The following is a 13,153-nucleotide window of genomic DNA, read 5'->3' as shown; positions in this document are numbered from 1 at the left end:
TGTGACTAGTGACCCTCGGCGTCTTGATACCAACGCAAAAGTCACCAGAAGTCACTTCTAGTGTCTTCTGGTCTCCTAGTGCTAAAGCAATGGACATGGTCTTTATTTATCCCGACACAGACCTCCTCCTCCGAGGGAGGGACAACTCAGGAGGCCGCCGTTTGTGTCCCGTCTGGAACCAAAACAACGAGTGATGTCCGTGGCTCGTGTTTCATTTAAGGTGCAATTATCTTCAGTCAAACAATGCTGTTTTTTTGTAACTAAGTGCTTTTTTCCCCCTCAGGATATTCCGTTTTCATATAGCCGACCAGTCGGCCGATGATTGGCCGGGGTGTGAACGTTCTGGTGTAAAAGTTTTGTCTCGTGCTCCCTGCCTTTCATCCCTCAAACAACACATTCAGTCAGGTATTGTTGTGTGCGTGAAAGCAGACAGAAGACACAGAGACCAGGAGGCGCCGTGACGTTGCCAGGTAGAAACCATTCAGCCTCTAGACGTGATCGCATCACACGTCGGTTCATCTGAAGCCTCCGCTCTCACGCAGACGTGTGTTTTAGAGGATTCTCAGGGACTGGAGACTGGTTGTGTTGTGGGAAAAGAAAGCTTTATTTCACAAGCACCTGTGATGGTGATGAATACCGGCTGGGACATCTTGGATTGAGGAGACTGAACGTCACTCATTGAATTGCGAGTTAAATTAGCTGAAATCAATAACATGAAAACATAACACCTTTCTGTTGGAAAGAATCACAAGATGATCTTCTAGACCGCCCATTTCCCATCAAAGAATCAGAGAAACCCATGATGACAGTAGCTTCAATTCAATCAGAAAGCAATGCACACAGCAAGAGTCCCCGTTAACCATGGATACCTGAAGCAGACGCAGAGGAGAGAAGCGGACACAAAGTGGCTGTAAACAGTGAGTGGAGTCGTCCCCGAGCAGTGACACAAAGAACCCAGAACAGGATGAGGAACTCATCGGCTCGGCCTGACTTTCCCCGAGTCGGACACCTCCGTGTTGACCTGAGCCTCGATGCTGGCCGCCGTCACGTTCAGGTGGATGTCGTACTGCTGGTCAAGACCCAGGTAGCTGTCGCTCATCAGGTACAGTGTGTAGATATACCTGGAAGGACAGGAATCATGGATGGGTACCAGGGTTCATACACATTCTGACCAATGGATTTCATGACTTTTCCATGACTTTAAACCAAATCTCCATGAGCAAACACTTAGTGAAATCTGGGTGTAAACAGTAAAAAGTGAGTAAATGTAATATTTAAACTAACAATGAGAATACAAAGCGGACAGTAAACCTTAAATGACACAAATGAATGAGACAATAGTTTGATTAAAAGAATAAACATGTATATAGATGCCTGCTTATATTGAGCGTCTTTCTTTTAAAAGCATATTCATTATTTCAAACTCAGCGTAAAGGAACGTCATGAACACATGAATATAACACATTTACATGACTTTTACAAAACTTAGGTGATTTTTTTTTTAAAGGACTTTTCCAGGTCTGGAAATAACCATTTTAAAATTCCATGACTTCTCCAGGTTTTCCATGAGCGTAAGAACCCTGAGTGTAAGACTTAGACGTGCCTCTTTGAGCTTCTTCCCAGTGTAACATGTTTGGTTGAAGGAGAAGTCCGGTCATGCTCTGTATTGTTTTTATTATCAATAAATCCCTCGTCCTGCCGGCTCAAACACAAACTGAAAAAGACTGACATTCCTGGATCAAACAGTTCAGGAGTTCTCAGACCAGTAAGCACCGTGTTACAACTTACAGCCGTCTTAAACGTGACTGTAAAGCGTTGCCAACTATGTACTGTACAATGTTTACTTATCATGATGCAGTTCAACTTTCAACAAGTTCGGTATTTTGTAAGATTCTGGCGGTTTCACAGTATATCACGGCATTTTTTTCCCAAATAAACACATTAATTTATTGACGTCGAAAAGGACCGTCACCGCCATCGTTATTCACCACTCGCTCGCAACTGGCCAGCAGCTGTTTTGATTGGTACACAGGGAGCTAACCTGGAGGGATTTAGGACCCACTGTGCTGCACAGGAAAAGACTTCTTCCTTCACAAGAAAAGTCTTCCTGTGTGGGCGGTGCCATTTACCCAGCATGCCTTTTGGCGATGTCATTTTTTGCACACCATGAGTCAAGTGAGTTAACATGAGACATAAGTAGCTCGGTCCGCTGCTCCTTCAGCTTCAAGCTGTGAACATTAAATGTTGTTGCTGCCAAACAGCGGCAACCTGTATGACGGTATGTGAACAATTCATACTGTACGCACAATTGAGACTGGTATACCGGTCGCACAGCCCTAGCGTGCCTGTTTTTCAGTCAGTGGTTCGAGACCCAGCTCAGCTTTCTTTCTTTTTTTCTGCAATTTGAACAATTATCCCGCGGGCCAGACTGGACCCCCTGGCGGGCTGGATCCGGCCCGCGGGCCGTGTGTTTGACACCCCTGCTCTAAAGACACATGCAGGTGAATAGGGCAAAAATAATTAATGACACTCCAAGTTGTGTATCATGTTATGTTAAAATATGCAAATGAGGCATCACCTCACGGTAACTTTTGGTGAATTTAGAAGAAATCTACAGACGCAAACAGACAAAGAAGTAAAACAACGTGTCTTTTGGATGCGAGTGTGAGAGAAGAAGTCTTGAAGTTGCGTAACCAGCGCTGTGTCCCCTGAGCCCTCCTCATAGCGCCGCTGCTTACTTTCCGGTCCTCTCGGGCGTGAAGAAGGCCAAAGACACGGCCGTCTGGTGGCGCACGTATCCGACCCGTTTGACAGCCAGCAGCTCCTTGCGATCCACCTCTCCCATGATCAGGAACCAGCCCTCGTCCTTGGCCTTGGGGAACCTGGACGCCTGGGCCTTACTGTCCTGCTTCCTCTGGAATAACAGGAGCACCTGAATTAACACGGGCTGCTACACAGAATACAGCAGACGTGTTACACAAAGTACTATTGTCTCATAGTTGTGTAAACCAACAGACCAAAGACCCAGAAGCACATTCTCACTTTGCATATGGGACCAGATTATCCTTATAAACCCGACGGCCCTTTTTTCCTGTCTCCCGAAAATGAGAATTGTGTTTTATCAAATCTAAAACTGTGCTATCTCCTCATCCACAGTTCCGATTGAATTAATCTAAATTGCTAAAGAACCGTAACCATTGTGAGAAGAGACGTGTTGATTTACATTTAAAAAAAAAGATCGTTAAGTTTGAATAATTCCGTAAACTCCTTAAAATGACTAAGCGATTATAACGTTTCACTAAAACATTCACAAGTTCCCCTTACAACGGCGGATTTCATCGGAAACATTTCTGACCAGTATAGGTGGCTCAAAATTGCGAAGCGAGACCGGAAGTTTTTTTGGTCCTCAGACTCTTCTGAAAGCACGTCAGACGGGACATTTACATATCCTGTTTGTCAAGGAAAAGCCCAAAGTAGGTCATTTTTCATTTTCTGAACCGAAATACATGGTTTTGGGACTGAATATGCTTCCTAACATGTCAATGCTTGTGTTTATTGTGTTTGTAATTATTATTATTTAGATGCTTTAGGTCTGATCTTTCTAAAGATGCGCAGTATTACTCGCACCGAATAATACAGCCATCAAGGAGTCATTTTTGGGGAATCTTGCTCAGACTCTCTTGACTCTTGATCATATTTATGCTGAAAATAAGTTTAAACATAATTCAATAAGTTTAAACATCATAAAGGCAAGGAGTTGCAGATTTGTTAGATATGAAGGACAATAGGGTCTGGTAGTCATACCGTGGTCATATGAGCTGTAGAACTCTAGGTAGTCTTACATATCTTTCATACACAGCTGATCCTACAACATTTATATCTCAGCACCGACCTGCAGCTACGCTTCACTTTCTACGGCCTGGAGAGACTTTCCTAAACCGGCCGTCCAGCTTGAAGAAGCACAATACTAAATCACCGGAGTAGCCCTTTAAGTATCCAGCGCCTCTGAAGATCAGTATATCTCTGTCAGGCCGAGCTGCATCTGCAGCCAACATGCAAAGAATGCTGCACTACAAAGACTCAAAAGATAAAAACAGATCATCGAGTCTCCGATCATTCATCTTGGTGTTATAAATGAACATATTTAAAAGAAGGGTGTCCTCTTTCTGCAGATCTAGTTAAATAAAAATACATTTCAGCTCAACAAATAAGAAGGAATAATAGAAGTGAAGGTTTGAGAATGAAGAGTTTGGAATCACATCTTCCAAAGTACACAGATTAAGTACATTTCTTCAAATTCAACCAAATGGTTCGTCTCTGACAGACGAGGTGAAGAATGAAAGGGTAACGTTGGTATTTCCCCAGTGACTAATGGGTACAGACACATTTGAAACCGCTCAGAGCAGCTGCTAAACCGGCTGTAAGGTAATCACTCGCCTTCAATGTACGGCCACTAAGAGTCGCACAAGAAGAAATAACGTGCTTTTCTTTACCTCCGGCTCTCTGTTTGCTATTGTGAAAGGAAAAGGAAAAGGTTGGGGTTCTCTGCAGGTCCATCCTGTTGTCAGACACTTATGACACAACATGTCACCTATTTCAAAAACCTTTATCTCATCACTTAGGACACAAAAATGAAAAATAAAAATAGGGTAAAAAACGGCTGTGTTCATTCCGGACTAAAACCCGACTGTTGATTCCTGTCTCCCGAAAATGAGAATTGTGCTATCTTCTCATCCACAGTTCCAATTTAATTCACTTAAATTGCTAAAGTACCGTAACCCTCGCAAGAAGAGATGTGTTGATTTACATAAAAAAAAAAGATCATTAAGTTTTAATAATTTCCGTAAACTCCTTAAAATGACATAGTGATTATAACGTTTCACTAAAACATCAATAAGTCCTCCTTACAACGGCGGACTTCAGTAGCTATGATACTAGTGCTACTCTTATTCCATTTTATATGTATTATTTGTGTCTTGACTCCTCCCTGGTCCCGGTACTGACCCTCTGCTGGCCCAGGTTCATGCGCCTCAGAGACACCTGCAGGACGTACTCCTGGTCGGCGTGGACGTCCAGCCAGCTGCCGCCCTCCTTTGGGTTTCCTGCTGCTGGCAGCGGGCGCTCCGTCTGCTCCTGGCTGCGCTCCCACCAGCCCTTCACGCTCATGTGCACCTCCAGCACGGGGAGGCGACTCAGGAAGGACCAGGCCTGATGAGAGGGGGAGAAGAGACGGCTCTGACACTGCTGAGCATCATCAGCGACACGTGGACCCAAATGGACTAGACCAGGGGTGTCAAACGTGACGGAATTCAGGGAGAAAGTACAAGCTGCAAATGGAGGATAAAGCTTTTGGACATTTCACTGTATTTTGCACCGCGAGGCATTGTGTTGCAAGTCGTTAAAAATGGATCCCGTCATGAAAGTAGCGTCACAAACAAAGCGAAGGAATCTGCAGAGGAGAGTCCAGGCAGATACACAGTGGGCTGATGTCTGCAATTTTGGTCTTTATGTTTCTAGTTTATTGTAGAAAGACCTTAAAATAGGGTTTATCATCCAAAAACCTTCACCAATGATTTAAACACTAACTTTACTGGTCCGGCCCACTTGAGATCAGAATGGGCAGCATGTGGCCCCGTAACTAAAATGAGTTTGACACCCCTGGACTAGACATTCTCACCATCCTCAACCATGTGCGTTTATTTACCTTTCAGTCGCTGTGAGGGGAGTCTGCCGCGGGATGAAACCTGATTCATCCCAACACGCTGCTCCCTGGTCTTATGTGCATCTTAAGTGTTTTATGGAGAATTTAACATTTGGCTCAACCCAAAAGCCCCACCACGAGGTATTAAAAAGATGAAGACACTGAGAAAGTGACAGGAAAAATGATGCACGTGTGTGTGTGTGTGTCTGTGCGTGTGAGCGTGCGTGCCTGTGTGTAAGTGCACTGAGGTCTGGGAGGAGAAAAGCCTCTCTGGTTCACCCAGCAGAAGCTATTTATGTGAGGATTACTCTCCCTGGGCAAGTCAGACAGGAACGCTGCTGCACATCTAATTATTTAATTAGAGAGGCCGCCACACTGTGGGGGGCGGTGGGGTGTAGGGGGTGTGGGGGGGAGAGGGGCCAGTGATTGGGTGAAGCCACAGGGCCTGCCGCCGTGCCCGGACACTCTCATTACTGCTGCAATTAGCACTTCAATTGGAGCTGTAAACCCCATCAATGGAGCTGTAATTGGGGATCCTGGAACTATCTGGGACCACAGTGGCAAGACTGCTCAGGGCACGTCACTGATAATGGTGTGTGTGTGTGTGTGTGTGTGTGTGAGAGACAGTGTGTGTGTGTGTGTGTGTGTGTGTGTAAGACAGTGTGCCATCCGGATGCACCAAATGTGGAATTAGATTATATCATTGGAGTAAAACGGACATATTTTAGTCCTTGCAATCTAGCTGCAATATTTCTGTAATAAATCAACGTTCTTCAAAGTACATATTTCGGTGATTTTGTGTTCTTGGTGTGATACTATTGGGACTCTTACCTGGCCAATCTGGTTTGATTGAAACTCCTGACCGACGATAGCGGCGAAAACACTTTCCTTTCCGTTGCAGGCAGCAATCAGTTCAGGAAGTCCTTCGATTGGCAAGTTGAAGCCTCCCGTGTTGCTCCTCCCCTTCCTGTTGGCCCATTTCCTATGAAGTAAGAGAGGGAAGGGAGACATCACAACTAATCCTCCCCCCTGCTTACTGCTGTCTCTCACCACAGGACCCTCTCTTTCCAGTTTGAACTCAATTATTCCACACTGTAGGACTGCAAATCCTTATGGTGTGTGCTTTCAACATTAACTCACTCGTGGTCCTTTATGTGGCTGTTTATGAGTTTGAGAAACACACTAATAGTGCTCCCGATACAGAGTCCTGTTGGTTGTTACAGCAACCAGCAATGACACTTTTGAGTCCTTTTCCCAAACCGTCCCAACCCAGAAAGCCTAATCTAGAAAGAGGGAATGAGTGTGTAATGATTGTTCCCGACCATTTCCACATTACCTTATATTAACTGAAATAGGTAACATTTCTAAGAGGTGCACGTATTATTAAAACGCTAATTAAAACTCTAAAATGTACGTGTTAAATACTTGAAATGAGACCAAATGAATGCATTTGGGCAGAGTGAACCGACTCTTGTTTTTCAGTTAAACAAACAGAATGTAACACAGCATTGTATATTAGTTTCTATGTTAGAAGTTCAATTATCAGAAGAACACCAACATTCAGGCTCCCTCGTGTGGCCCGAATGTGTACTGCCGATATAGACGATAAATAAAAGACCAGAGAAGAAATTCTGCAAATTTATGTGACGACCCTAATAACTTCTCTGGCTGCTTTAGACGGCATGTGAAGAAGCTGTTCGGACGTTATGGAACACGAGGAGACGAGGCGTTCACTGTCCGTCAGCGGGGCTGGGAGAACGAGCGCAGATCTACCGGCTACCAATCATCATGCAGGCCTTAGTGCTGCGTTCACACCAAACGCGTTGCGAATTTGAAGCGCGAGTAGATTGCATGCAAAGTCAATGCACAGACATGAATTTCCACCGGGCGGCGCAAATGACGCGAAGCGAATAATTCACGCGAGTTAAAAATATTCAACTCGGGCGAAACGTTTGCGTGGCGTAAGACAATCGGCGTCGAGAAGCTCCGCCCGTCATCACCGCCCGAGTAACGCGTTGGTGTGAACGCAGCATTCGTGCTGAGGTGAGGTGATGGGAGTGTACCTGAACAGGTAGAGGTGTTGTTGTTCAACATGTGGCAGCGTCAGGAGTGAGGAGTCGTGCAGCCAGCGGCCCTGGACCATCATCTGCACCAGGTTGCAGATGCTGATGGCCGTAACAAGCCAGCCTTCGTTGGCAGCGACATCCAGCATTGCCTGAGGAGAACAAAGTATGAACTTCAAGATAATCATCTTTTTGATGCCACCTCAAGCTTTTGTTTTGTTTTACAGAAGTAATTTCTCAATAAATTTTGCTTCATCACTGTGTGACAATTCTCTGTTCATGAGTTGCAATTAGATATGCAATGCTGAAGAGACAGAGCGAAGCCAATGTGAGGCTAGCTGGCAGGCATGCATGTCACGAAGCCCAACCTGAGACCTGGTGACAGTCCGTCAGACATTCACTTCATGTACACTGTAAGCATCAATAAAATAAAAAAATATATACATTCATTCAATAAAAAAACACCAGAAAAGAAACCAGAAGAAGACCAGAAGCTTTTGAGTAAACGGTAGCAGCAGGACACCAGAAAAGTAACCACATCCATGAGCCATGCAATAGCACTGCCAGATACACAGCATGGAAAATCACAAGCACATGTATACACCCCCCCCCACACACACACACACACACACACACACACACAGCTGTGGGCAATGGCTTACAGACGTTAAGACAGGGTCCTAACTTCAAACATTGCATACAAAGAACCTACATAAACAACCCTTGGATACAAATGAGGTTTCAGTAGTATAGTTATAGTGATGTCGTTATGTTTTGGACTCTGGTAAGTTGACCGGGCGCAGAAGTATTCTGTTGTTTAAAACCTTGTTTCGGACAATGAGAACGCTGGGTGTTAGATCTAACCTGTGGGCCGCATGTTATTTATGAGATGGATCAGCAGGTTCAGCAACAAATCACCTCCTAATGTTGAACATTCCCCTTCCTCTCTGCTTCACGTACGGCACAGCACCGTGCTCTCTTCTCACGTGCAATACATAACTCAAATCTATTTGTTGCCTTTCCCTCATGTTGCTATCATTTAGTGACCGTTGAAGTTAGAGTGTATGCTTCAAAATGTCTTTTATTATTCTGATAAAACACCAGTATCAAGAATTCATAACAAAACTGATCTAAATCGTCTCATCAAAATCACTATATATGTATCTGACAAACTGGAATAACATGTGCAGCCGACTTACTGCGTTGAATGCGAGCTGGGAGTCTCGGGCTCTGCACTCTCCCTGCTCACATGCGACCTCAAGGAACACACATGCAGGATAACTTGGGAGATAATCTGTGCCCGAACCTTGGAGCCCCACTAGCGGTGCCCCTCGGGGTTCTGTTCTGGGTCCCCTTCTTTTCTTCTATTTCCATCAAGTCCCTCAGCTCTGTTGTTCACTCAAAGGCTGCACATGTCATCTGACCTCTGCAACTCTTCCAGAATGCAGCAGTCTTCCACCTACCCAAGTTCTCCCGCTCTACAGCGCTCCTCTGTATCTTGCGCTGGCTCTGGCTGGCTGCTCCAGTCCAACTGAAAACACTGGTACTTGCCTACCATTGTGAATGGCTCAGGCCCATCTAGGGCTGGGTGGTATGGCCAAAAAATCATATCACAGTATTTTGTAAGATTCTGGCGTTTTCACGGAATATCACGGTATTTTTTTCTGAGTAAACACATTCATTCATTGACGCCGAAAAGGACCGCTGCTGTCGTTGTTCACCGCTCGCTGGCCAACTTAACGTATGGAAATTTGAAACCGCCAGCCCATCTCAAATCCAGGTCAGGACATGGTCCAACTGTATACCCAGCCCGTCCACCGCGCTCTGGTACAGCCAATCAGCTTGCAACTCCTTCACTACGATGGGGCCCGGCTACCGCTCTACCAAGTCTCAACTGTTTGCTATCCTGGTTTCAACTGAGAACTAAATTATTCAGACTACTCGTTCTTTATATCTTGTTAGCTCCAAACAGGCATTCGAAGCAGTTCAGCATATTTGATCAAGTAAATCTACTTGCCTGATTCTTATTTTTTGCGTTGTATCCACGTAGTTGAGTACACACATTGAGAAGTCGCTTTGGATAAATGTGTAACAGAATCCTACCTGACAGATTCGGATGGTGTTGTCCAGTACTGTCTTGGTATCGGTGCTGTAGTCAGTGCATGGCAGTGGGGCGCGGCTGAAGTGGGCCTGCAGCAGCAGATGGGTCTTGGTGTGGGGGCTGTCGAATGAGTGGGGGTTGACCTGCAGGGGGAGCTGCTGAGCCAGCTGGCTGTTCAGCTGGTCCTCATTGTGTCTGACGGGCAGCTCGGCATACTCCTCTGCATCCTGCGGAACAGAGATCAAAAGTGAAACGGGAAAACCTTTTTAACGGAATTACAGAGTTAACGCTCTAATGTTTAGTCTCTGTCGGAGTCGAGTTTTAAAAGACGTGCAGTCTATGATTATGTCATATGGCTGTCACAGCCAACCTGCATGTGCCTCCATGTGACGTGACTTTGGGGTTCACAGTGTTCCACGACATAACCGAAAGCAGCCTAATCAAACCACTCTGCCCAGAAACTACCATTTGAGTGTTAATATGATCCTTTACAAAACTAAGTTATCTCAGATGCCAATGTTATCCATTCTGGGGAGCTCTGCTAGATAGCCTCAGCGTTCATTCTCAGCTAAAGGAAAATAGGAGAATGTTGAAATCCTTTTCCAGGACAACCCAAGCCTCTGCAGCTGCATTCACCTCCCCACCTTTCTGGTTTGGAAAACCGATTGTTCCCCTTCCCACAAAGACTGCAGAGGAATCTTTTCATCAGACCCAATGACCGAAAAATCCAGGACACCTGTTTTTAAAAATCTACCACCGGTTTGGATATATTGAGTTCTCGAAACTCTTTGAAGGGGGTTTCTGAGAATGTTGAACATTGGATCATAAAGACTGCACTGGGTCACTGAATGAGTGAATTGATGATGATGGTCCATCCACCTCCTCTTGGCGCATCGGGTCTTGTTTGTAGCTGGGATACGGAGAGATGCGCGGACACGCATACCTCCTTTCCGCTAATTCACTTCAGTTCAACTTCGGCTAATGTAGCCCCATCAACAGGCTGCGCAGGAAGCATTTGTCATAGCCATCCCCCGGCCTGGACTGTTAAGGCTCCATCCATCACTGAAGCCGGTGTTTCAGAAGCTAGGACCTGAAAAAGGACCTGAGCTGGGCGGGGGCTGGGATGAGGGATAGCAGGAGTGATTTATCTTTCAGTGCCACTGTGTCTGCATATGGATGTGCTGGAGAGAGAGGGACTATAGATCTTTAAGCAGACATCATCACCAACAATTCCACCCCGCCTCACACCCTCTCATAGCACCATTCACAGAGACAGTCATGGGAGAGAGTGGAGCTCTGAAGCAATAATTGCAGAGGGAAAACAGACAGAGGGGAGCAAACAAAAAGGGAGGGAGGTATACCGCTGAAACAGATTGTGGGGGTTGGGTCACAGATCCACTGCTACAAAAACACATTATTACAACTTTTACAAAATTATATGACAAAGAAAAGTCGCAGACTTTGTCAACTGGCTTGCTGTTCAAACTAGTTAATTCCTTGAAGGCTGCCAGTGGCGCTCAACAAAGTAATTGTGGGGAACACAACGATATCACTGGATCAGAGCCCGACGGAGTGAGAGGGAGAAGAGGTCCGATGATCTGACGAGTTGCGAACACGCCAACAGTATATCCAGGTTATGAAACACTTCATTTGGAATAGAGAGTGAGTGCACCGGTAATTAATGTAATAATACCTCATTGCAAGGCAAAGCTGATCCCAGATCCGAGCCAACATATGATTATTTCAGGCAATTCATTAGGTCTGAATTTGTGCTCACTGAAGCCTTGGCAATCAGAGCCAATCAGAAGCAGGATCAAGAATGGGGACAACCACTTCCTGTGCCAGGACCAGAAAAACAACAAATATCAAATGGCCACGAAAAATGTCAATAAGCGTTGATGAGACGGAAGCAGCTGAACAGAAAGAACCATCTCTAAATTGGCTTATATTTTCACTTGACGTGGCAAATATTAAGATAAACCAAAGTATGAGAGGTCAAAGTTCAATCAGTTTTCTCTAAATCAGTTAAATGATTTGATTCCAACATGTCTGATGATCTTCTTACCCTGTCGGACTTTTATGAGGGATCTCATATAAACGTCTTTACCTTGGTGAGCACAATGTCCTCACAGTCTTACAGATACATGGAGCAATGGCAGGGTTAATCTAGGACAGGGTCAGCAACCTTTCCTATCCAAAGAGACATTTTGCCCTTTTTCCCACCAAAAACAAATTATCTGGAGCCGCAAAAGCTATTTCATATCACAGCTTCTGAAGTTGTATATATAGTCATATTATATATACAAAAAAAATTATAGTTTGTTGTATTTATGAAATTATAGAACAAGAATAAAGACAATGTTTGACATTGTATTGCTATTTTACCTGTTTATAACTATCAAACAAAAAATAGTCATTTGTCGGCTACATTGAGATCCATTAAAAGCACAACTATGCTGATCCTAAATACTGTCTATACATGTGGCTCATGTGGTCGACGGTTCACCCTGTAACCACAAGGTAGCAGGTTTGATACCTGTCCTCCTCATGTAAGTTTTACATTTTAAACGCATATCTTTTGCTTCGTTTACACTGAGCGTCCTCACTACACTGGACTTTTAGAGCACCGCAAACGGAGGAGGACGATCCGTTTTTACTAGCGGACGCCTCAGTGTCTCATGAGCTGACACAGAACCAGCAGCAGGAGTGGAGTTGGAGACGTGTCCACTTCCTGAAAGTATATTTACTTTGCTCAGTTTGCTGCAGCAGTTGCAGCTTGATACTTTTCAGCAGATGCTTGTTCTGGAAGAGTCTTTCAACATTAAATGTTTTGTTGTTTGATAATTTCTCGCCACATATCAAGCAGACAGGTCAGCAGCATCGTTGGCAGTGAAAGCAAGTTAATACGTCTACGCAGAATTAAACGCTCCACTTTCCTCCGTGACTTTTCTTTTTTATTTATTTATCCGTTGATAGTTTAGCGAGGGCGGGGCTCTGAATCAGAGTAGCCACCTGCAGGGAAAGAGGCTTGACAGCGACGTAACAGGATGTGACGCACATTTTAGTTCAAGAAATGTTTAAACATTTATTTTGATTTTCAGTGACCAAACATCACCTAAAACTCCAAGAAAAGAGGAGTTCCCTTAGAAAGTTTTTCCACTGGGCAAAAAAAAAGAATAAAATAAAAACGTCTTTTTTTTGTTTTGTTTTGTTTTGTTTGTCAAAGCCTCAGTGAGCTGCAACAGACGGGCTAAAGAGCCGCATGCGGCTCCGGAGCCGCGGGCTGCC

The 13,153-nt window shown here is 44.8% G+C and overlaps 1 protein-coding gene across 3 annotated transcripts in view; it reads right to left on the bottom strand.

The window, feature by feature from the left end:
• Positions 1-590: 590 nt before the first annotated feature.
• Positions 591-13,153, bottom strand: part of ascc3 (activating signal cointegrator 1 complex subunit 3) — a gene marked incomplete at its 5' end in the record, with an annotated part of 166,923 nt that continues 154,360 nt past the window's right edge. For all 3 annotated transcript variants that reach the window (XM_079228052.1, XM_079228053.1, XM_079228054.1), the window contains 6 exons: positions 591-1,121; positions 2,739-2,914; positions 5,005-5,208; positions 6,533-6,683; positions 7,765-7,916; positions 9,868-10,092. In XM_079228052.1, the coding sequence (XP_079084178.1) occupies positions 974-1,121; positions 2,739-2,914; positions 5,005-5,208; positions 6,533-6,683; positions 7,765-7,916; positions 9,868-10,092 (1,056 nt within the window). In that variant the 3' untranslated portion in view covers positions 591-973. The remainder of the gene's footprint in view (positions 1,122-2,738; positions 2,915-5,004; positions 5,209-6,532; positions 6,684-7,764; positions 7,917-9,867; positions 10,093-13,153) is intronic.

Source organism: Taurulus bubalis (assembly GCF_910589615.1).
Source record: "Taurulus bubalis genome assembly, chromosome: 12".
In the NCBI taxonomy this organism is placed as follows: Eukaryota; Metazoa; Chordata; class Actinopteri; order Perciformes; family Cottidae; genus Taurulus; species Taurulus bubalis.
Note: the sequence above shows the minus strand (reverse complement) of the source record. Positions and strands in the feature narration are given on the sequence as shown.